The sequence below is a fragment of the Pleurodeles waltl genome, chromosome 8, assembly GCF_031143425.1.
Source record: "Pleurodeles waltl isolate 20211129_DDA chromosome 8, aPleWal1.hap1.20221129, whole genome shotgun sequence".
Lineage (NCBI taxonomy): Eukaryota > Metazoa > Chordata > Amphibia > Caudata > Salamandridae > Pleurodeles > Pleurodeles waltl.
In genome coordinates this window covers 180,703,986-180,726,864 of record NC_090447.1, presented here as the reverse complement: position 1 = coordinate 180,726,864, position 22,879 = coordinate 180,703,986, and the positions used below count along the sequence as shown (strand labels likewise).

At 45.7% G+C, this 22,879-nt stretch overlaps 1 protein-coding gene across 1 annotated transcript in view; it reads left to right on the top strand.

Moving 5' to 3' along the window:
• The window catches only part of URB1 (URB1 ribosome biogenesis homolog), a 683,114-nt gene that overhangs the window by 597,249 nt on the left and 62,986 nt on the right, over positions 1 to 22,879 (top strand). The window contains exons 34-35 of the mRNA XM_069204026.1: positions 8,519 to 8,662; positions 12,173 to 12,282. Coding sequence (XP_069060127.1) covers positions 8,519 to 8,662; positions 12,173 to 12,282 — 254 coding nt within the window. The remainder of the gene's footprint in view (positions 1 to 8,518; positions 8,663 to 12,172; positions 12,283 to 22,879) is intronic.

Sequence of the window (22,879 nt, the reverse complement as noted above, 5' to 3'; positions counted from 1 at the left end):
TATACATGTTTGTGGATCTGGTGGACCGTGGGCAACTTGGACCCACAACAATTCCTACTATAATTGGTTCTCTGGGGGCTGGCTGGAAGAATGTGGGGCCTGGAAGTGGAACTGTCACAGGTAACTGGTCCATTGGAATTGATAACCTTAGCAGGCTCTAGACAGGTGATATCCAACATCTATGGGGCTTTGATTCAGGAGGCTGCAGGTTCATGCGTCTCGGCCCTTAAGGGGGTGGTAGCCAGAGAAACTATAAATAGATCTATTGGACTCTACCTGGCAGAGGTGTTTGGTGCCTGGTACAACGATTACACATTTTATGCAATTCAGTTATCTGCACCATACATACCTCTCACCGGACAGGATGGGAAAAATGTACCCAGGCACTAGGGCACTGTGCCCCAGATGCCAGCAAGGTGAAGTAGACTTTCTCCATGTGGTGGCAAAATGTCTAGTAATAGTGGACTTTTGGCTGACAATAACCTCCTGTGTATCAGAAGATATGATCTCTATCCTGCCACCAAGACCCTGCTGCTTGTATTCTCAATAGTGATTAGACAGATAAAACAGTTGGTGGAGTTTAAAGGTCTAGCACTTGTACTTGCGAAATGCTGGATCGCCATTTCCTGGAAGATGTCGGCTACTCCCATGATCACCACATGGCAGGCAGATGTGGTTCGCTGGACCTCCGCAGAGCTTTCAGTTTGGGCAGATGCCAGATCTAGGGTTTGGAGATGTAGCCTTGTGGAACAGTGGGATGACTACTGGACCCGACTGAAAGATGTGCTTACTTCAGTTGGTTGATCAGACAGTAGATGCCTAGGTTTGATTTCTTGCATAGTTATTCCTAGTGAACAAATTGCTCCCACATGGGAGATGTGGTGTATGTGGTCTCTGCCTCTGTTAGTAATGGGGGCTGGGGGATATGTGTTGGGAGGGAAGGCTAGCTGAGCAGCTGCTTCTTGATTTGTTGAATAGAAGCCTGGCTAAGTCCGTAGACCACCTTCTTCTGAATGCAGGTTAAAGCACAATTGTTCGCACAATATTTTGTTTCTTCCTTTGTCCATGCACCCATGTATTGCTATGTTGGGTAGTTAGGCCAACACTGCCTGCACAGTAGTAATACTGTTTCTCGATGTTAAGACGCATGTTATATGCAAAATCAACAAAAAATATTTACTAAAAAAAAGGTGGTAGTATGCTCCTACTGAACCTAATGCCACCCGTCACCCCCACCATGAAACTCCTGCAAAATACTTGCCACTTGCAGCGTGAACAAAAACTGGGACAGTGGACATCCTCAACACTTCCCTCGCTGTATAGGTATCTATTTAGATAATGCCCTATGTACTTTTACCTTAGCTGTTAGCCAATTATTATATATTACCCTGTTCGACTTTACCAAGTCACGTCCTAAACCTATTCTCTGTACCATATTGAGGAGGAGTTGTCATTCAAATGAGTGAAAGGCTTTAGCCGCAGCTAGAAATGCCACTGCAGTCTTATTAACAGGATTGATTTGGTGTGTGAATGCAAGTAGTGTTTTAAGTTGTACTCAGCGGATCTAGACCAGTCTATGCAGTAGTGGCATCAGTCATGCCACCTCTGTTTTGGCCAGTATGGTATTGTCCATGTTTATTAGTGATAGCAGTATGAACCTAGTTGGTGGCTTGTCCGAGTTTGAGAGTAATCACAAGTGCCTCGAGCATCATTGATGGTATGCACCCTTTTGCCATCACCTCTTCAGAACCACCAGCAGGGCTGGGGCAAGCATTTCCATATATTCCTTATAAAATAACTTTGTGAGGCTGTCACTACCTGGTGCCTTGTTATTTTTCAGTGTTCTAATTGTGCTACGGACCTCTGCAAAAAAGAGCGGGGCACACAAGGTTTCCACCTCTCCACCCATGCTAAAGTAGCTTTCTCTAAGTATTAATTGATATCCATAGTGCTACGGATTTCTCCAGATTCATACAAGTGAGTGTAGTATCTAGTGAATTCCTGCATTATTTCATTGGGCTGATATTTTACGGTGCCTTCATCCACCTCTGTTGAGACCATGGCGCCATCACCGTCCATCGCGGTCTCGTGAGTTTGGCTAACATATGCTCTTGCCACATACCCGTGCTACAACATATTTACCAAATAATTTTAATTACCTGTCTGCCTCATCTCTAAATTCCTGAATCTTGACATGAAGATTCTGTAGTGTCTCTGGGGTGCCCTTTTTGCAGTGTATTACTTCTAAGTTTTGAAGCCCAGTCTCCAGTGTAGCTAATGTATGCCTGATTGATTTGAATATATCATGTCCCTTTGCTATGCACTCCCCATAATATCACTGCTTTGAATGCCGCCCATAGTGTTCCCCAGCAATGTACCGACCCTATGTTCATCCTAAAATAATCGCCTATGGCCTGGCTGGTCTCTTCCTTCAATGAGGTGTCTACCAACATGATAGAGTACAGGCCCCAATCCCATGTTTGTGTATTTGATCTGGTAGTGTCCGTGTTGGAATGATGAGTTAGTGATCTGCTATCCAGCTAGTGATGTCTTTCGTGCCTAGCCAGTAATCAAGCGTAGAGTCTGAGCCAGTGGCTGAGTGGTAGCAGGTATGTCCTCGCTCCCCAGGGTATTGTTTTCTCCATCATAGTGTTGCATATCATGCAGTGTGTCTCGCGCCCTGGGGTGGACTCCTCCCCTGTCGGCCGCTATTCAGTGTGGGGTGTAAGGTCACGTTATGAGTCACACCCAGAGAAAAACAGAGTACTAGCAGTTGAACCACGGTAACAAGTGGCATAAAGAAATCAGGATCATCATAGTTTCGGCCATAGGACTTGATTAGTTCTATCTTGTACATATTTAAATGCCTCTTTATGATCAAGTATCAGCCCTCTGGGTCAATAATTTCCTGCGTATGCATCTACGGCAGCCCTCTCCTAATAAATATCGCCACCTCCCTGACATAAGCTGATTATGAGGTGAAAAACATGTAAAAGCTCCAGTGTTTGGCAATATTAAGCTTGCACTCATTTCATGGTGTGTCTTCTATAAGCCAAATATGTTGATTGCATTGCGCACGCAGGATGTCTTTCTAGGGTCATTCAGGCCCAAACATTCCAAGTTAAAAGTTTAACTCCTTCCCCCACCCGCAGTAGTCTGCACCTAGTACATGACATCTCAATATATAGTTAGTGAGCCCACTATAGGAAAATTAGGAAATTCTTTCAACTACTTCCATTCTCAGCCAAAAGACTTCTGACTCAGGCTCTGATACTTTCACGACTGGACTATGGGAACGTACTGCTCCTGAGCTCTCCTTTGCATGTCCTAAAGAGACTTCAGTTGGTGCAGAACGCTGATGCTCGCTTACTCACAGACACCTCCAGTCAATCTTCTGCCACTCCAGCCTTGGCTTCCCTCCATTGGCTGCCTGTTGAACAAAGCATTAGCTTTAAAGCTATGTGTTTTGTTCACCGAGCCCTCCGAAACAAGGGTCCTGTCTTCCTCAGATGAATGATCACTCCCTATCACCCCTGGAGATTACACAGATCTTCCTCAGCTTTTCGAATCAACTCCTTTCGTGTGAGGAAATTCAGATAGGGGGATAGATCCTTTACCTGCAGAGCGGCTAAGATCTGGAACTCCCTCCCCTTGGAACTTCGTCATGATTTGTCAGAATCGTCTTTCCGTAGAAAATTGAAAACTGTATTGTTCCCTGTTTAGGTCTGTTCCTCATATCTAGTGATCCTCCTCAGCGCTGGGAGGCCTTCGGGTAGCTGTGTGCTCTACAAATTCTGTAAACTAAACTAAACTTTCCTTATCTAAGCATGCAGTAGGTGACCCTCCAAATATATTAATGTGTACATTGACCAAATTCTTCCCATCCCAAACCCATCTTTCCAGTGGATTGCCCCATTCAGCAATTCTCAAACTGAAACAGCAAACCATACATAAATGTTGCACATCAACTTCCAAACAAGCAGCTGAAGCAAGTGGAAGGGGACTAGAGATATCAGTTCTCCTTAGATGCCCTGTTGCAGTTTAGTTGCCATCAAAGGAGTTAATTCCGGCCCACAGTCCCCACAATTAGTCTTGTATCCAGTCCTGCACAGATATGGGACTAGTATCCCTCTTGTGAATCTGCACATCGCAAGTGTTTCAGCGGTCCACATGGCCGGTGCCGGCTCACCCCATTGTCACTTACCATCCATAGGGGTGTGTTTTCATCTCCGTCTTGTTGGCCCTTCTCCACTCAGTTCTTAATTGATGCATCTGCCCCACAGAGAATCACAGTCGCTTAATTGAAGACCTTAAGCATGGCTCTCTTCCACAGTGATCTGAGGATGATAGAACTCAGTAGCTTTCATCCACATCACTCAGAGTGTGTTGTGTAGATAATTCAGGAGTCCTACTTTTCTGGCCTCGTCTTTGGACGTGTTTGTTTAGGAATTCCTCTGCCCAAATAAATCTCAGTTTTGTGGGATACAACGTTATGTGTGTCTAGATCTCTAAGCTTTTTCTTTATGTTTAGAAACTTGCTGTGCACCTCCTGTAGCACCATTGTGACATCAGTATAGAATAAGATCCTGTTACCATTGTACACCAGGTTTCCTGTTTTTCCTGGCCACCGGAGGCACAGCAGCTTAGCTGTGACCGGATGTCAGGGGCACAAGGTATCATTCGCAGTGCAAGGGAGCTGTGTGGTCTCTCCAGTGTATAGATCCGGGCAGCTTCTTTCTGCCAAACAATGAAGCCAGCATATCCTCAACATACTCTTCCATTTTCCCTGTCTGTCGCCTCCAGAATTCCGAGAAATTGTACATTTTGTTCTGCAGGATCGAGCTTCTCGGTCTTCATTGCGCAGTTAAGTCTCTCTACATCGCTTGCCATTTCCTTCTTGGCCATGTAGATCTGATCAGTATCATCCTCAACTTCTGAGATCCTCTGCTCCATCATATCACTTCTTACTGAGTGTTTATGTGGCTGCTCTTTCATCCCATCTAGATGGCATTTTAGAATTCCACTGTTCCATCAATGGATGCCAGGCTGTTATGCATCTACAGCAGGTATTGTGTCCCCACCTTCACCAACTCTGTCTCCTCAATCTCCAGGCCATATGAGACTCTCCCTTCTAGCCCATTGTCCTATTTGTGTTTTTTTGGCCTCAAACTGGAGCCGTGATTGTTTTTAGTCTGATTTCCCCTTAGCAAGTTGGTGGTTGTGCTCAGCTCCCAGCAGCAGGGCTAAGATAGTAGTGTTCTTCTGGAGTGAGGCATTGTTTTTCTGCGATAGTTCCTCCTTCCGCCCCCACAGCCACCTCCTCCAACCCCACCGTGCTCAATCACTGATCTAGCTTCCACATCTGTCCCATTCTACAGATGATAGCTGTTCCTTGCCCCCTGTCCAGCTTCATGTGCAGCTGATCTCTTCCAGACCGCAAATTATACCTTGGTGTTCCAGAGGGAGTGTGACTAGTGTCCCATGCTGACCAAGCAGTCTGTAACATCATAATCACATGGTTATTTGTAGGCCTCAGCGGCATGATGCATCTGCTCAGACAGCCTCGCAGGACCCTCATGTATGGAGGTGGGGGTTGAGGCGCATCATTCAGCTACGGTCAGTAATCTACATGAGCTGTACATGGTGCACTATCTTCTTTGCAGATATTTAATTTGCTGCGACCCCTGCAGTGCCCTCAGGGCCCAGCCCTCCCCAAGGCTGTGCCCAGAGTCATAGCTCTACCTTGTTGCCGAGCATTCATGCCTTTCTCACTCTCCCTCTTGCAGCTCTCCAACTCCAAGACTTCCAGGCCACAGCCTCCGGCTTTCTTCCTCCAGGGGTCACATGGCTGCCACCCACAATGCGATAATTGGTCAGACGTGGGCCCCCAGAGTCTACCGCACCTGTCGGCACCACAGTGGGTCTTCAGGCTGACATTCTTCTGGCATTATTGTCTGATTAGATAAACGGGTGCAGAAGCTCAGATAAGCTGCTGCTATCCTGGTGTGAGCGCTTTACCACCCATTCCCTTTTCCATATTTTTATGTCATATTATTTTAGTACATCAGACTGTAAACAGCTTCATAAAGCAAATTAGCATTTGGTTAATGCACCTCTGCCTAGCATCACTCATATGGGGTTAGACTAACGCAAATTAACAGTGGCAGCAGCTGCAAATCTCAAGTGTGAGGGTGGGGGAGGGGCAGGAATAGAGGGGATCAGGGAAATCATTTTAAAAAATGTACCTGTCCTGCCTCCACTGCTGCCGGACGCCTTGCTCCTCCTTTCTCTTGCTCCTGATGGTGTCTCAGAAGCCGCTGGGACACCACCACAGTCTCCGGACAAAATCCTGGCACTGCTCTCATGCTATACTTAGCATGAAAGCAGCTCTAGGATTGGTCTGAGCAGTGTGGTCTGCCGCTCAGACAGCGCATGGGAGTCTGTGCTGTTTCTCCAACCCGGGTGTGCAACACAGCTGGGTTGGAGAAACCTAGGAGCCCATGTCTGTTTGGCAGACCTAAGACGGCGAGCCAAACTGACGTGAGCACTTTAAAGTTCACTTCAGTGACTCCACTCCTCCTCTCCCCTCCCAGGGCCCGGCCCCGTCCCTCCCTGCACAACCTGGCTCAGTCAGCAGCTGAAAAAGAAGACGATAATAAAATATTGTTTTGTTTTTCAGCTGCTGGCTCTGAGCCAGTGACACGACGTTCATCTGTCATTGCGGAGAAGCCGCCACTGCAAATTAGTCATTGTCTCCGCATTATTGCATTGACACTTTGTTGTCACTCTATTTCACAGTCCTTTGGTGTCAGCATTGTATTCACTGTGAAGTGTGCAGTGCCGGTATTTGTTAAACTATTGTAAAATGAAACGAGCAGAAGCAGTCAACATTTAGCTGCTGCCAGCGTGCTCTGCACCCAGTGTCGAGGAGAGGTGGTTGCAGGGCCGTTTAGGGGTTTGCGACTGGTGTGGCGGCACTGGGCGCTGACCTCAGGGTAGGGGGTACTGTGTTTATCAATAACTCAAAATTTAAAATCACCTGAATCAGAGTCCCACGTGCGTCCAGCTGTCAGACAACAATAAAAATGTCAAGGTAACTCTTGTGATTAATATTCCTGACAGAAAGAGAGGTGGAGCTTGTCCAGTGACAGTTTTGACTCACCATAAAGTAGCGCAGAGGTTTAATATGCCTGCTGTAAAGAACAAATCTGTATTTTATGTGGTTAGCTGAGTGGATTAGTAAAGCCAGCCTTTACCAGAACTTTAAAAGAAGAAGAATCCCAGGAGGAGGTCATGGGAGGGAGGGGGACAAAAATGATTGTTGCACAGGGTGTCAGCAGTGCTAAAGCCGGCCCTGAGTGGTTGTCATGGTAACAGCTGACAGTGTATCATCACATAGCAGCCTATCTCCTCAGTCTCTGTTGCTACATGACTGGGATGCTCAGATGTAGAATCCTACCGGAGTCTTTGTATGTTTCTGACTCAGACTGCCTTCCAAGACAACTCTTGACACAGTGAATATGCAGCTTCACTGGTGCTGCACATTCAACAAGTCCTGTTCTTGTTTGAGTACTCACTGGGACATGCAGCAAGTCAACCTTAATGCCGGGTTACACTTCTCATGAGATGGGGCAGTTCCCTGCTGCCTGCAGTCTCAGAACACCCTGGAGTTCAGTGAAACACTGAAGGGATTAAATAGGGCTGGATGGCTGTGATAGCCCAGTCCTGCCTCTTGCCTTCTCTTCTAGAGAGCTTAGCATACCTGACCAGCACATCCCTGCTGCTTGTTTCTCCTCTTCCACTGAGTTTTCTCACTCCTTCGCAGACTAGTCCTGCTTCTTTACAGAGATTATGATTATTCCCAGGAAAGTTCTGCTTTAATTATCTCTCCTTCCAGAGAAGTTCGATGGCCTGCATAGGCCAAGGGTGTATGCTCTCACTTTCTGTCCCAGCCAGGCAGTTTATAAATCCTTCCCAGGACAATTCCGTTTTTTTCTTTTAAATTCACCTAAAGATTTAATCAGCCTTTTGTACGTTTTCACTCATGCATATTCATGCATGTGTCATTTGCATATGCATGTTTCCCCTAGAATTATGTTCATGAACAAACATGTGGGACATACGTTTCGAAAAGCAAAATGGTTTGTGGACTCCTATTAGAACAAATAAATGTCTTCGTCCAAGTAATCAAAGGACTTGTTCATTTTCATAAGTCTTTGATACCTCAAATTAAGTGATCCTTCATCAGTTTACTTTCCCTCAGGATATATATTTATTTAGTAAAGCTACTAAATTGCATACAATAATCAAGTGGACTTCTGTTGTGTACCTGAAACCTTTGACCGAAAACGATTTCGGCATGTTGGTGCTGTTCTACTCCCTTATCTTTTTCTGCACTCAGTAATATTAAAAGAAATGTTTTATGATAAATTTTAATACTTGTAGTTTATTCTTTTATGATTTACTTTGACATGTTGTCATTTATTAAGTAAATTTATGGGTGGATCTTTTTTCCTAGCATAAAGTGGAACAGAAGTGGACTCTCCGACTCTTGGCAGACGGTTTGCAAGACAGATATTGCTACGAGCTGTATAACAATCAGAGGATTTTTCAAATCATCATGTCTTACTACAACAGCCCACTGAGTAGTGGGTCCACCCAGGTAAATTATCCCATGTCTTTCCAAGTTTGTTTTAAAATTTTGTACTGAGCCATATTCATAGTGAATATCCCACTGTATCAAAATCATGCAAAAGCGTAAAACCCCAACTGAACATTTGCATCATACTTTCTTAGTCTGCAGCCCCCATATTCAACATCTTTATCCCCATCAAATTGGTAAATGAAGGGAAGTGGAGTAGTGCAAGAGGGAAGAGAGCAAGGGCCAAACACCAATGTACACTAAAACTCAAAAGCATAAACGGCATGTTCTCTGTCTTTGTTATGGGGAACAAGTTTCAGTGCAGTTTAACATAAAAACTCAAAGGGAAGGAGGGCCCTGGCGACCGCGTGAACAGATGTGCTCCCCTTCCCTCTCCACATGCAAGCCAACCGCATCAAGGCCGGTAATGGAATAAATAGGCTCCAGAAAACGTCAATTCTAATGGGAGCCAAAGATCCCCATCTAATTTACACCGCTACAGCAGTGTTCCTGAAGCTACCACCCTCTGTGGGAAATCCTACTACCGGGGCAGAAACAAAGGACTCAGAGTGTGAACAAGTGCAGAGGGATGGTGGTTCTTAGGCTCTAATGCTTAGGATTTGTCCAGGTGGTTCTGAGACGAGGAAGGTCCAATAAAAGCTTTAAAAAAAATGAAATGGTGTTCTTTCAGAATTAGTTCTGGATGGTGTTCCAGAACATTTTGAACACCCTATTACAGAAGAGAAATTCCTTCAAGACTCATTACGGAAAATGTTTGCAAAGACAAAATCTGCTACAGATATACATTTCCATTTGGTATAACATTCGAACTATAAGTTAAAGTTCATTATTTTACAGAAAGTTGTGACGCACTTACAAGCTTGGATATTGGTCTTTTGGGCAGCGCAGACAAAGTAGATATGACAATCCATGGTAACATCCCAGACCAACCAAACGAAAGCTCGCAACCAACCTGGCAGAAAGCAAAACCACAAAGGAGATCAACCACTAATACAAAAGAATTGATAGGGATCGACAAAAAGGAGGGTATCTCTAACAGATGTGTGCTTAGCTGACATGCAGGATACTTGACTATTGTCCATGAGCGATGGGTAGAAGACTCGGAGAGAAGCAGGTGTTACCATACTTTGAATGTTTCTGGAATGTTGTTCAAGGGAGAGCAGAATGGCTTTCCACTGATGAGGTTCATCACACTTACCTTGAACAGACATGTATGCATTTAAAAAAGGAAAATTTAGAGTTTACATAGTGTCTCTCACCTGTCTTGAAACATAACGAATAGAAGGACCAAGACTTTTCTCTGTTCCCCAAAAGGTAGGATCCTATTTATGGGAGAACTTAATAAGGAAATAAGCCAAGATGGAATTATCCTGCCAACCTTTTGTTGTTAAAAATTGAAGTTTTTTTTTTAATGTAGGTATGGGGGAAGCCATACGGTTGACCCTGATTTAAAAGAGATTGGCAAATGAAAGGGTGGGGCTGAAGAGGGAGCCCACAGATGAGAACAAGACCTGACGGAGTATACAAAAATGAAGCAATGCTTACCCAGATTTTATGGAAACTACTTGACATTTAATTCCATCTATGGTGAAGTCTATGGCTGAATGCCCCAGTTAAAACAGCTGCAGTTTGGAAATCCCTTTGATCTCAACAACCTGACATCATATGCCTAAAAAAACATATATGCTAAAGAAATATCAAGTGAAAATGAGACACCGAGCGTGTCTGGTAGGCTGTTTCTCCTCAGCTAAGCCCAAACGTAACAGGGATGGCTAATTTGATGTGGAAAGATCTCCCATTTCTGGTGTCAGATACCATAAAGGATAGAAATTGGACAATATTTGGAGCTGGTAGGTTCGTTATAGGGCCAGCTTGTGGCTTGCCATGACATTTTCACCTAATACATCCCAAGACAAATTCTTCAGAAGCTTTATAGAGCAAATATTGAGATTGGCAAAGGGAGATATAATCACAGGCGACTTTAATTCTATGAGGGATGCCTATAGGGATACGTTGTTGAAAGGACCACTATTGATGGGTACGTTCTCTAAGAAACTTAAAAGTACTGTGAAAGAAATGGGAATCAGAGATGTGTGGAGGGAGCTAAACACACAGGAGGCAGAATTGGTCCATTATCTGAATGACCTTGAATTGGTGGTGGCATATAATATATTTTTAGACATGTCAGACATTTTGAATCTGTCATTACCACTGGCAGTGAACCTAGAAACTACCTCCCCTTTCAGATGGGCAAAAGGATATACTAAGTACCTTTGGCTCAAAATCACCACCAAGTTAATGAAGCTTTTTCAAGACAAATTTTCCTCCTGTGCTATTGACTATCAGGAAGGATTCTCATCATCTACTAGTCTGCTTGACTGTCTCCCTACCTCATACTTATTTGCCCCCTTTTTTTTTTGTTTTCCTAAGAAACCAATGTAACAGAAATATTGTTGTTTCCAATTTGTTTGATGCATGTTTTGTGTTTTGATTAAAAATCAGGTAAGGCTTATTGCTTTTCAACATGACTTTTTCATTACTTATTTATAAGCTGCTAATCATTTGAATTTAACTTTTATTTTACTGCATACTGTTATAAAGCCATAGTTGTCCTCTTTAGTCCTTTCTACTGGTGCTATTTGATTGCTTCTATCCTTTGCCATTTTACCCTCTACTCAACTAAGCACCTGGGAATAAATGTTTTATTTACTGTCATCCCTGTGCGGGCTCTGTTAGTAGGAATTGGCCACTTTTGTTGACTACGGTCTTTGTGCGGTGTTAGTATGCTGTTTGTTTAAAGTTGTTTGTTAATTTAGCTAGCGTGAATCTTTGAGTCTCAGTAATGCCTTCCAACCTTCGCAGATCAATAGTTTTTGTGTTTACAAGCTCTAAAAAGATATCTTCTAAAGGTACAGAATCCAGTGACCTTGTGTTTTAGAATTTTTGCAACATGTCCTAATTCATTCAGTAGGTTATTCATTTTACTTACATGTTTGATCAGAGCTGTTGTCATTAGTGGAAGCATATCTTTTAGTGTCCATAGCTTCTGGTAGTGGAAACGTTGGGGTAGAGGCTTGGCATCTTCCCTATCTACCCTGACCTCTTAACCAACGTCAGGCAAAACCATTGTTGTGAATATCTAGCTCTGCTAACAAGAGTGCATCAGTCGCTGACAGCAGAGCTAATTTGCCTATTGTTGCGTCCCACGCGGGAGGTAAAATTGGCAGTGAACAATGAACAACAACTGTGTTTTCTTAGCAAACTCAAATTTAATCACTTGGATCTCACTCCTTATTAAGTGACATATGAATTTCTTGCTTGTGATTTCATTATTGTTGTGATAGATGCCTCTGATTTTGCCACCAGAGGGAAGGATCCGGCTGACCTTTCTAAGTCAGGAAAGAAATATTTTGCTATTTTACAATCACTTCGAGTTGTATTTCCTGTTGCCCAACATCTTTATGTGTCTAATATGTCCATTTTCACCAGCCTCTGCTTGTCTTCTTTTAGGACCTGATATTTGAAATCCTGCAGAATGCAGCTATGATTACAAAGGCTGCATATGAGCTCATTCGAGATCACAGTATTTTAACCTGGATTTTGCATCTTTTGAATAAGAAGTAAGTAGCTAAAGATGTCCCAGAGGACCCCCAGAGAATAGATGGATTGATATGAATATACCTTTGAATAGCCAGGAGGAGAGGTACACTGCTAAATGTAAAAGTGTTGACAATCTACTTATATTGTTCTCAGTTTCAGCAAGTCTTAAAAAAAATGTTACTATGCATCAACTGTATTCTAGGGATTACATTTCATTTTTAAAATAATTTGTGGTGCCTTTAGCCACCTTAAAAAAAAAACTGTACAGCAACCTGTGAAAAATAAAATAGTTGATCTATTTATTTACAAGTCAACACTGTTACACCATGGACATTCCTGAATACTTAAAACAGTGCCGCATTTAACAAAGGCCTTCTGACATGAACTTAATGCAGACCTGTGTTTTGTATGTTTTATATTCCTGTCCTCAAAACCAGGAATAATTAGCATTGGCCTATGTGAAAGCAGTGGCTTTCACAAAATGCACAGACAGGGAAGTCTAGAGGAAGAAGGGCAATCTGATAGAGACTTCTAGGTGCAGATTTCTCACTTTAGAATTTCCCCCAGGTGTTAGACTGTAGAGTTTTCTTCCAGCAGTACCCTTGTGCGCTGTCAGGTGGCATTGGTCGACTCCGCGTCCATTGTGGTCACCGTGTTGATGCTGCGGTCATATATAGGCGCCACACCGGCGCACCAATGTCATTTCCTTTCTTTCCGCACCAGCCTATACGCAGATCCAGAGAAGAGCTACCCTCAATCGCTTTTTGACGGATTTTTCAACCCTTTTGTCAAACTTTTTTGACATTCTTGGTGCATCGAGATGTCTTCCAGTATGACCGGATTCAAACTGTGTGACTCCTTTCACCGCATGATGTCGGTGATGGATCCCCACCTTATGTGCTTGTGGTGTCTGGAGCGCGACCATGACTTGAAGTCGTGCTCCGACTACCTTAACATGAACCCGAAGGCTTTGAGGGAGCGTTCCCTGAAGCTTATGGTGGCCCAGTGGTCAGCTTCATGTCCCTCCTGTTCTCGCCCAAGCGGAATGTCACAAGACCGTTCACGGAGCCATCACCAGTCGTCTTCGTCCCACTCCAAGTCCTCAGGACATTTGGGTCATAAGAAGAAGAACAACAAGCGTTCTTTGACTTCACCCCATCACTCGGCCGATGCAGTGTGGGAGTTGCGTCGTCCTTCTAGGCCTCCATCCTTGGAGCCTGATTATGGGTCAGCTCCACGCCTCCCCGAGACACCCCTGCCCAGGTCAGTGCGCCTCATATTTGGGCAGACCGACCCTCCTGTGACTCCTTCAGGCCCAATACGGTTGGCGGGGGTCCCCTCTGGTTCCGCGTCAGCAGCTTCGGCCTTGGCTCCGGAGGGCACCCCAGGGTCCGTTTCCAGATCTGAGCCGACGCCGGTCATGCCATTTTAACCTTCCTTGGCACTGGTGCAGCAGTCGACGCGCCCGATGCTGTTTGGGCCCGTAATCGACATTGGTCCTATACTCATTCCCGACTCCGGCCCGGAGCAGGAACAACGTCGCCCGATTCGGACTTTGGGGACATTTCTCCCTAGGCTGGATCCTGGCCCTTATACCTGTGGATATGGGTACGGTGACAGCATGGAGTGGTCGCTGGACCCTCTAGAATACCAGCTTGAATACCCTATGTAGACTGGGCTCCGGAATTGGGTGAAGCTAGTGGGTAACCTGACTCTGGCATGCTTTCTCCCCCTAGCGTGGCTACAGAGGAGGGAGCCTCCTCCTTGATGATACCACAAAGAGCACCTGAGTCCTGGGCTTTGAGCTGCCTTCACTAGTAGTCAGGACTAACCTCCTGACTGAGGTGCCTCAGCCCAGGGCTTTCACATCTGAACCCCTGTTGCTCTTCAGTGAGGGCCTCACTGATGTCCTGCTGGGGAATTGGTCTAAACCCAGCACAGGGCCTCCTGTCAACACAGCAGTCGCCCACCGCCATAGGCCTGTGCCTAACAACCCTAAATTCCTGATCCAACACCCTATCCCTGAGAGCTTAGTCATTCAGGTTTCTTCCTCTTCGGGCACATTCCCTTCCGCACCCCTGGACAAGGAATTAAAAAGACTAGACCAACTTGGGAAGAAAACATTTCTTCTTCCTCCAGTTATGTACTGCGGTCAATAAACACTGCATGCCTTTTGGGCTGTTACACCCATACTTTATGCGAATCGGTGGTGCAGGTGCTGCCACAGGTCCCATAGGAGGCCCGGGCCATTCTCTCCCAAGCTGTTGCTGATGGGAGAAATGCAGCCAAGTTCACGGTAAGATGTGGACTGGACACCGCCGACTCACTGGGCAGATCGGTTGTGTCAACAGTAGCTCTTGAGCACCACGCTCGGTTAAGGACATCTGGCTTTTAGAGGAATGTCCAGCAGTCACTTAAGGACATGCCCATCAATGGCACCTGACTCTTCAGAGACAAAGCAGTCTTGGCGCTCGAGCGTTTCAAGGAGTCCTGGTTATGGCTCGGTCCCTTGGCCTCGCAGCTGCGCCTTGTTCCCTGCAGTCGACTTTTCTCCCCTTTCGTGGCTACAGAAGAGGCGCCCAAACTTGTCCATTTCTCTCCAGCCACCGTGCCGCACATGCTGCCTAGCCTGTGTGTGGCCGAGGACGCGGGATCCAACATCCCCATGGATCAGGGAGCCACCAGTCGGCCCAGTCTACCACCCTCTCTCACTCACCCCCATAACCAACCCCTCCCCCCTTGTTGCTGCAGCCTCCAAATCTTCCTAGTTCGTCATCCCATCACAGACCAGTTACGGCTCTTTTGGCAAAGGGAGCCATAGAGAGGTTGTGGTTGTTATTCCCGCTACTTTCTGGTGCCCAAAAACGACAAGGGCCTTCATCCTTTCCTAGACCTCCGGACCCTCAATCTCTTCCTCAGGAAGGAGAAGTTCAAAATGCTCACTCTGGCTCAGGTCCTTTCTGCCCTGGACCCTGGAGACTGGATGGCAGCATTGGACTTGCAGGACGCCTGTTTTCATATTCCCGTCCTGCCTGCCCAACAGATATTACTTGTGGTTCGTAGTAGGGCGTGAGCACTTTCAGTTCACTGTGCTCCCCTTCTGCCTTACCAGCAAGTGGTCACAGCTCATCTGCGCCGGATAGGGGTTTCAGTCTTCCCCTACCTCGACTACTGGCTGTTGAAAGAGGGCTCACCTCAGGATGTCGTCTCCCACCTCCAGACTATGGTGAGCCTCCTGCATTTGCTGGGGTTCACTATAAACATGCAGAAGTCACACCTGACTCCCTCTTACACACTCCCTTTCATCGGAGCTGTTCTGTACACAGTGCAGTTTCTGGCCTAGCCTCCCGAGTAGCGTGTCCAGGATAATCAGGTTATGATACGGATGTTTCAGCCTCTATCCTGGGTTTCGGTGAGAATGACTGAGGCTGAAGGGCCTTGTGGTCTCCTGCATCGTACTGGTCTCACATGCCAAATGGCATATGCGGGCTCTGCAGTGGGACCTGAAGTTCCAGTGGGCGCAACATCGGGGGAATCTCTCAGACATGGTCCAGAACTCGGAAGGAACTGTGCAAGATCTGCAGTGCTGGCTAACAAACCAAGATGGGGTCGGAGGCATATCCCTCTCCCTTTCCTAACCAGATCAGACATTAGTGACAGATGCGCCACTCCTGGGATGGGAAGGCGACATGGGAGAGGTGAAGATCAGAGGCGTCTGGGCTCCACATGAACCTTCTGGAGCTCAGGGGTGATCAGGCTTGCATTGAAGGCATTCTTTCCCTATCTCAAAGGGAAAGTGGTGCAAGTGTTCTCGAACAACACCGCCGGACAAGCAGGGCGGGGTGGGGTCGTGGACCTTTTGTCAAGAGACCCTGCATTTCTGGACGTGGCTGGAACATCAGAGCATATACCTGGTGGTTCAACATCTGGCGTCTTCTCTGAATGCCAGAGCAGACGGACTCAGCCTTGAATGCATGGTCAGTCACCAATGGAGTCTCCATCCAGAGCTGGCACACGGTATCTTGCAACAGTGGGGAGAGCCTTGGTTAGATCTGTTCGCCTCTGCAGATAGCGCACAATGTCCGCTGATTTGCGCGTTGGAGTTTCCAGGGCAACACTCACTTGGCTATGCCTTTTGTCTCAAATGGAATTCCGGCCTTCTGTATGCCTTTCCGCCAATACCACTTCTGTCCAGAGTTCTCAAGAAGATCAAGTACGACAGGCCCCAGGTAATTCTTGTGACTCCAGACTGGACACGGAGAATAGGGTATTCCGAGATTCTGAGCATGGCCATTGATCCTCCACTCAAACTGCATCTTCAAGGGGATCTTCTCTTCCTGCAGCAGGGGAGGGTTCTCCACCCAAACCTGTCCAGTCTCTGTCTTCTTGCGTGGAGAATGAGTGGTGGCAGTTGACAGCTTTCGACCTTCCAACCGAAGTCTGTGATGTTATCTTGGCAGCCAGGTATCCCTCCACAAAAACGATGTATGCCTGTCATTGGCATAAATTTGTGGCATGGTGTACCAACAAAACTGTTGATCCCCTTTCTTCACGTCTGTCCGAGGTTATTTTGTTTATTCTCTCTCTTGCCCAGCAGGGCTCTGCTTTGGGCAGCCTTAAGGGTTATCTGTCTGCAGTCTCTGCCCTCCTCAGACTTCCTGATCAACCCTCCTTATTTAAATCTCCCATTGTTGTGGTCACGCCTTTTCACATAGGCCAATCCATCATCTTGCCTTCTTTTCAGGCACCCCCTCATCCTTCTCATGAGGAGGAAGAGGAGACTCCACTGTCTGGATCCAAAAAGAGCATTGGCGTTCTACCTCAATCGAGCCAAAGACTTCCGGGTGGACAATCCACTGTTCATGGGTTATGTGGGTGCGAAGAAAGGACGGGCTGTGCAGAAGAGAACCACCTCCAGATGGGTTGTTCTCTGCATCAAAATGAGGCAACCCCATGAGGGTTTGCGTGCTCACTCCACCGGAGCAAACAGCTGCAACCACTGCGTTAGCAAGCGGAGTTCCAGTCCTGGACATCTGCCAAGCAGCAACTTGGGCGCACCAGCACACGTTCACCAAACATTACTGCCTGGACAGCCAGGTCCACAGGAACGGTTATTTTGGCCGTTCAGTCCTGCAGGACGTCCTAGTATGGTCTTGGTTCACAGACCCTCCTACAAGGATGGTATTGGTTGGGAATCTATTCTAAGGTGAGGAATGTGCAACTAGAAGTCTCTGTCAGATGAACAACTTATCTCTGGCAACAAATTATCTATTATTCTATCTATTATTCCAGTTGCAGATTCCTTATCAACCCACCCATCTTCCCCGCTCTACGAACTGATTTCTAGGGATGGGGGCTCCCTTTCAGGGCTCTAGTTCTGGCACACCAGTCTCAGTGTTCTTCATGGCTCCCCGCTTCTGGCGTAGAAAGTCGTAAAAAAAAAAAAAAAAAAGCTGACGTCAGTATGGGTACACATACACAGAGATAATTCACATTCAAACACATCTGCAGAAGCAACACACATACAGAAACTCAGAAATAACAAAAAAATGGACACACATTCAGGCAGACACACTTCTGTCCAGGTACTCCCGTTATGGGATATTTGGGGTAGCTCATGCTTAAACCTTCATATTTTCTTTCCATGAAGGTATCCATTGTGTACTTTTCTTTCCTAAAGATAGCATCAATGAAAGGTTTGCTGTGCTTAGATCATCATCTTACCAGCTTTCAGGAACAAGCAGCGTTGTATTGGAAAAAAAACACCCTTTTGCATTTTATTCCATTATTCCCACTTTTTCTGGTTTTACCAGATTTGTAGTGGGACAAGGTGTGAAATGAAACTTATCATTTTATCATGTGTAAAGAACTAACTTATAATTTATTCTTAAGATAATATACACTTGAGGGTGTGGTCCACTTTTCTTTGAAGGAGTCTTACCTGTGACAAAAGATCATCTTGACGATATTTCTAACTCTCCCTCTCCAGTTAAAGGTGGAGGGGAGATTCCCTCGGTTTGAATTTCTGTGTTCCCAGAACAAAAACGTTCAAAAACCACATATAGCTGTTCTGAAGTTCTTCAGGAACATATAAAGATTGATCAGTCTTCAAACTGAAATTTTGATTTACTTTAAGCATTGCAAGATGCCTAAGTGTGGAAGGCCGCTTCAAAGTACTGGGATCTGTTACACTATACCTGCAACTTGGCCTTCCAGATGGGGGATTCCTCTCTTGCACGTATTCCAGGCAGCATCCTGGTCCTCTGTTTAAATATATTTAACCAGGCATTACAGTTTGAAAACCGCAGCTGGCGAAGAGACTTGTTAAGGGGCAAGCAGTTGTACAGATTTTTCAAGTTTAAAGTAGCAGTGACTTTGCTCAGTGGTCTTCTCTCTACCTCCTGTGTTCTCTGCATTTTAGTGCTATTACAGTTTTTCATTTGAGGACCGGCAGGAATCTGTTTAATGAACACTACAGCAACCTTTTCAGATCTGCATTAGCCATAACCTTTTGATTTTACTAAAATTGCATCTAACATACTTAAGGATAGGGGCTTTCAGCCAAATGTTCTTTCCCTTTGTTGAGTGATCCGTTGTTTTGTCATTTACATTTTTGTTCCTCCCACTACGCATACTGCAAATTGCCATTGGCAACCTTCACCATGAGTGATGGTTTTTGCTCTTTCACAAGTAGCACATTCACACACAATTGTTCCCTTGAGTACTATGGCAATGTGGGCTTTTAAAAAACAAAAAAATATATTTTGTTTTTCCCCAACTTTTTTATGTTTATATTGGCAACGTCCTGGCAGCTCTGCTAACAAAAATGTTTTATAGAAACCATGACAAAGCAAAACATACATTGATAAAGACAAGAGGCCAGCAGCCAATGGCAGGTCTGTTGGCTTTGGCAATGCTTGTTTCTTATAGATGCTTTCTTTTTTCCACATGTTCCTCATGGTCCTTCCCTGGGCAAAGGTTTTTCTCAGATTTGTGGTTTTATGCGACAGACCCCCAGTTTCTGCCCTCTCTTATATCTTTGAGAATGTTATGGTGTGTCAAGGGATGCTTTCATCCTGATAAGTCATGCAGGAGTTACTTTGACCCCTCAAAATAGCTGGCAAAAGCATTCCATATCCTGTCCCTTTCAGAAGTTATTTAATAAAATGAGCAGTCAGCTGGAGGAACAGCTTACACATCAGAAAAAGGTGAATATGTTGTTCTTGAAAAAAGTAGCGTTAAAAAAAATGGATACGATTAGCATATTTTGATACACACATACCAAATCATTCTTGCTGGAAAGGACAGATAAACTGCTTTCAGAAAGTAGTCCTAACTTGCGCTACAACTTTTTGTGAATTATATTTTACAAACTTACCTATGTACTGATATGTCGGTTCAAGTAATCTCAGGGTGATACAGAACAACCTGCCTGATAACCCTGATGGACAACGGTGAAACAGTCGCCCTCATCCTCCTCGACCTCTCGGCTGCCTTCGACACCGTCTGTCACCGCACCCTAATCACCCGCCTCCGCTCCACCGGGATCCAAGGCCAGGCCCTGGACTGGATCGCCTCCTTCCTCTCAAACCGATCCCAAAGAGTCTACCTCCCTCCGTTTCGCTCAGACCCCACCGAGATCATCTGCGGCGTACCTCAAGGGTCATCGCTCAGCCCGACCCTCTTCAATGTCTACATGAGCCCCCTCGCCGACATCGTACGCAAGCACGACATCATCATCATCATCATCACCTCCTACGCCGACGACACCCAACTTATACTCTCCCTCACCAAGGACCCCGCCAGCGCCAAGACCAACCTACAAGAGGGCATGAAGGACGTCGCAGATTGGATGAGGTTCAGCTGCCTAAAGCTGAACTCTGACAAAACGGAAGTCCTCATCCTCGGCAACACCCCGTCCGCTTGGGACGACTCCTGGTGGCCCACGGCACTCGGCACCGCACCGACCCCCGCAGACCACGCCCGCAACCTCAGCTTTATCTTGGACCCTCTTCTCACCATGACCAAGCAAGTCAACGCCGTGTCCTCCGCCTGCTTCCTCACCCTCTGCAAGCTCCGCAAGATCTTCCACTGGATCCCCGCCGACACTAGAAAAACCGGGACCCACGCCCTCGTCACGAGCCGCCTGGACTATGGCAACACCCTCTATGCTGGGACCACAGCCAAAGTCCAAAAACGCCTGCAACGTATTCAAAACGCCTCGGCCCGCCTCATCTTCGACGTACCCCGCAACAGCCACATCTCTGCACACCTGAGACACCTGCATTGGCTCCCAGTCAGCAAAAGGATCACCTTCCGACTTCTCACCCACGCACACAAAGCCCTCCACAACAAGGGACCGGATTACCTCAACCGTTGCCTCAGCTTCTACGCCCCCACCCGTCTCCTCCGTTCCTCGGGCCTCGCGCTCGCTGCCGTCCCTCGCATCCGCCGCTCCACTGCGGGTGAGAGGTCCTTCTCCTTCCTGGCAGCCAAGACCTGGAACTCCCTCCCCACCATCCTCAGGACCACCAAGGACCACTCCGCATTCCGGAGACCCCTAAAAACCTGGCTTTTCGTGCAGCAGTAACCCCCCCCCCCGCCCTTTTCCCCTAGCGCCTTGAGACCCGCACGGGTGAGTAGCGCGCTTTATAAATATTAATGATTTGATTTGATTAATATTCATCAAGCAGGTCACCATTAACCTCTGTAATTGGAAAGTTTTTTTAAGCAGCCCAAATTCCTTATAACAGCAAAGTGGACTGTTTTCGACCCCTTCCCTTTTGGAAATGAGCTATCACCCAAACCTGGGATCAGTAGATTGCAGCCAGAATTACAATTGCAATGCATGCATAGGTTACCAAATAGCAATTTGGAAGGTAGGCCCTTCCACATTGTGATTCAGTAATAATTTCAAAATCTGTTCTACAATATGGAAAAACATTTCCCGATCACAAAATATGGTGAGTCAAGATGTAAAGAAGGGTTTTGCAGTTGCAAGCTTTTACCCAGTGAGGGGGTTTGCGACATTAAAAGCCCTTTGTACATGTAGCCCATGGTTTCATAGATATTTGTTCTGAAATTGAAAGTGTGTGATAAACAGTTAACATTGACACTGTACTGGCAGTTTATGATAAGGAACTTAAAGCTAACTTTATCCGTGTGGTCAGCATTGTCATGGCTGTATCTTTTATCAAAATGTTATTGTGGGTATTGTTATGCTTTGTAGTTTTAATTACAGTTCTGGTTGACTGTGTTAGTGTTCAGAACTTCAAGAAAAGCACACATGCCAAGAATGATAATGCACATCTTTCTTTCTCATTACTTTGAAAGCTGATCTCATTGTTATTTCAATTATCTCACCTCATCATGGGATTGTTCGAACACTAGTGCCATTGTGTTAATGTTCACATGACTCATTCAAGTGATGACCTCACATTAGAAGACAGTTGCTAAATATTTGTCTGCTATTTATACCTGCAGCCTTATGGAGAATTGGCCTCCACCCTAGGAATCCGAAGGCTTCAAAAAGGGTGGGTGCTTGATTTGTGACAATAGAATATTTGACCTCGGCATGGCATTGCAGATTCTCTGTCTTCAGTAACAGAATTATCAGTTCTGAGAGTGTGGAATTACAACCTTTCTCTTGCGGTGCATTTGCGGGCCTTTGTTTGATGTTTGTATGTTTTTTCTTAGGTTTTTGTTAGTGTGTGCCCCAATCAAAGTAAATTGTACTGCAGAATAAACAAGCCCTCAATCCGAAAGTGTTGTCCCTGTTTCCAACCCATAGAGCAAGCATTCAGCATCAACGATAAGTAACAATACCACATAGCATCAGGCTGAAACTGGATGTGTGTATTAACAAGAAAATGCATCTGTTCCAGGCATGTGTAAGGCAATTAGCAATAGTATTGAAGTGCAGAGCATGTCAGGGATGAAACAGGAGCAAAGATCCAGATAAGCACAGATAAACCTCTATTCAGTTTTGGAAGAATGGGCAACTTCACTAGATGTGATTGGTCTGATGACAGGGTAAAGGACTCAGCACATTAACCTTTTGGGTTGTAGAACTACCTTTGGACAGCAAGCAAAACTTCAGCTCGAAAGGACACAGCCTTTGAAGAATGTCCTGCTCTCCAGCTTGTTGAGGGTATTAGGTTACTGGGTCAGCAGCCAGGCATAAAAAGTGTTCTCTGGAGGTTTGAAGCAGCCCTCCTCATGGGTGCTATTCTGTTCCTTACTCCTTTCAAATACTTGCAAATGTGATGGCAGGAGATTTGGTGCACCTGCTGGGTTTTCTAATGAAGTAGAAAAATGTGTTGGTTGCACTGCGTCAGGCGTTCATCAATGGTGTGACCCAAGCTGAAGATATCATGTGATTAGGGTGTATGACTCAGATGTTGAGTGTTGGAAATGTGCTGATAGAGGCACAAAACTGTTCTCTGTTAGAAACTCTAAGAAATGGTTGAAACTTTTGTGTTGCTTTCTTGATATCAAATTGTTCTCTAATAATGTAAATAGTCTACTCACCCTCTAATGTCCCTTAAACTACAATAGATCTGACAGTTTTTTTAAATGGAGTTCGCCATGCTAAGTGTAATGCATGCATATGAGTGA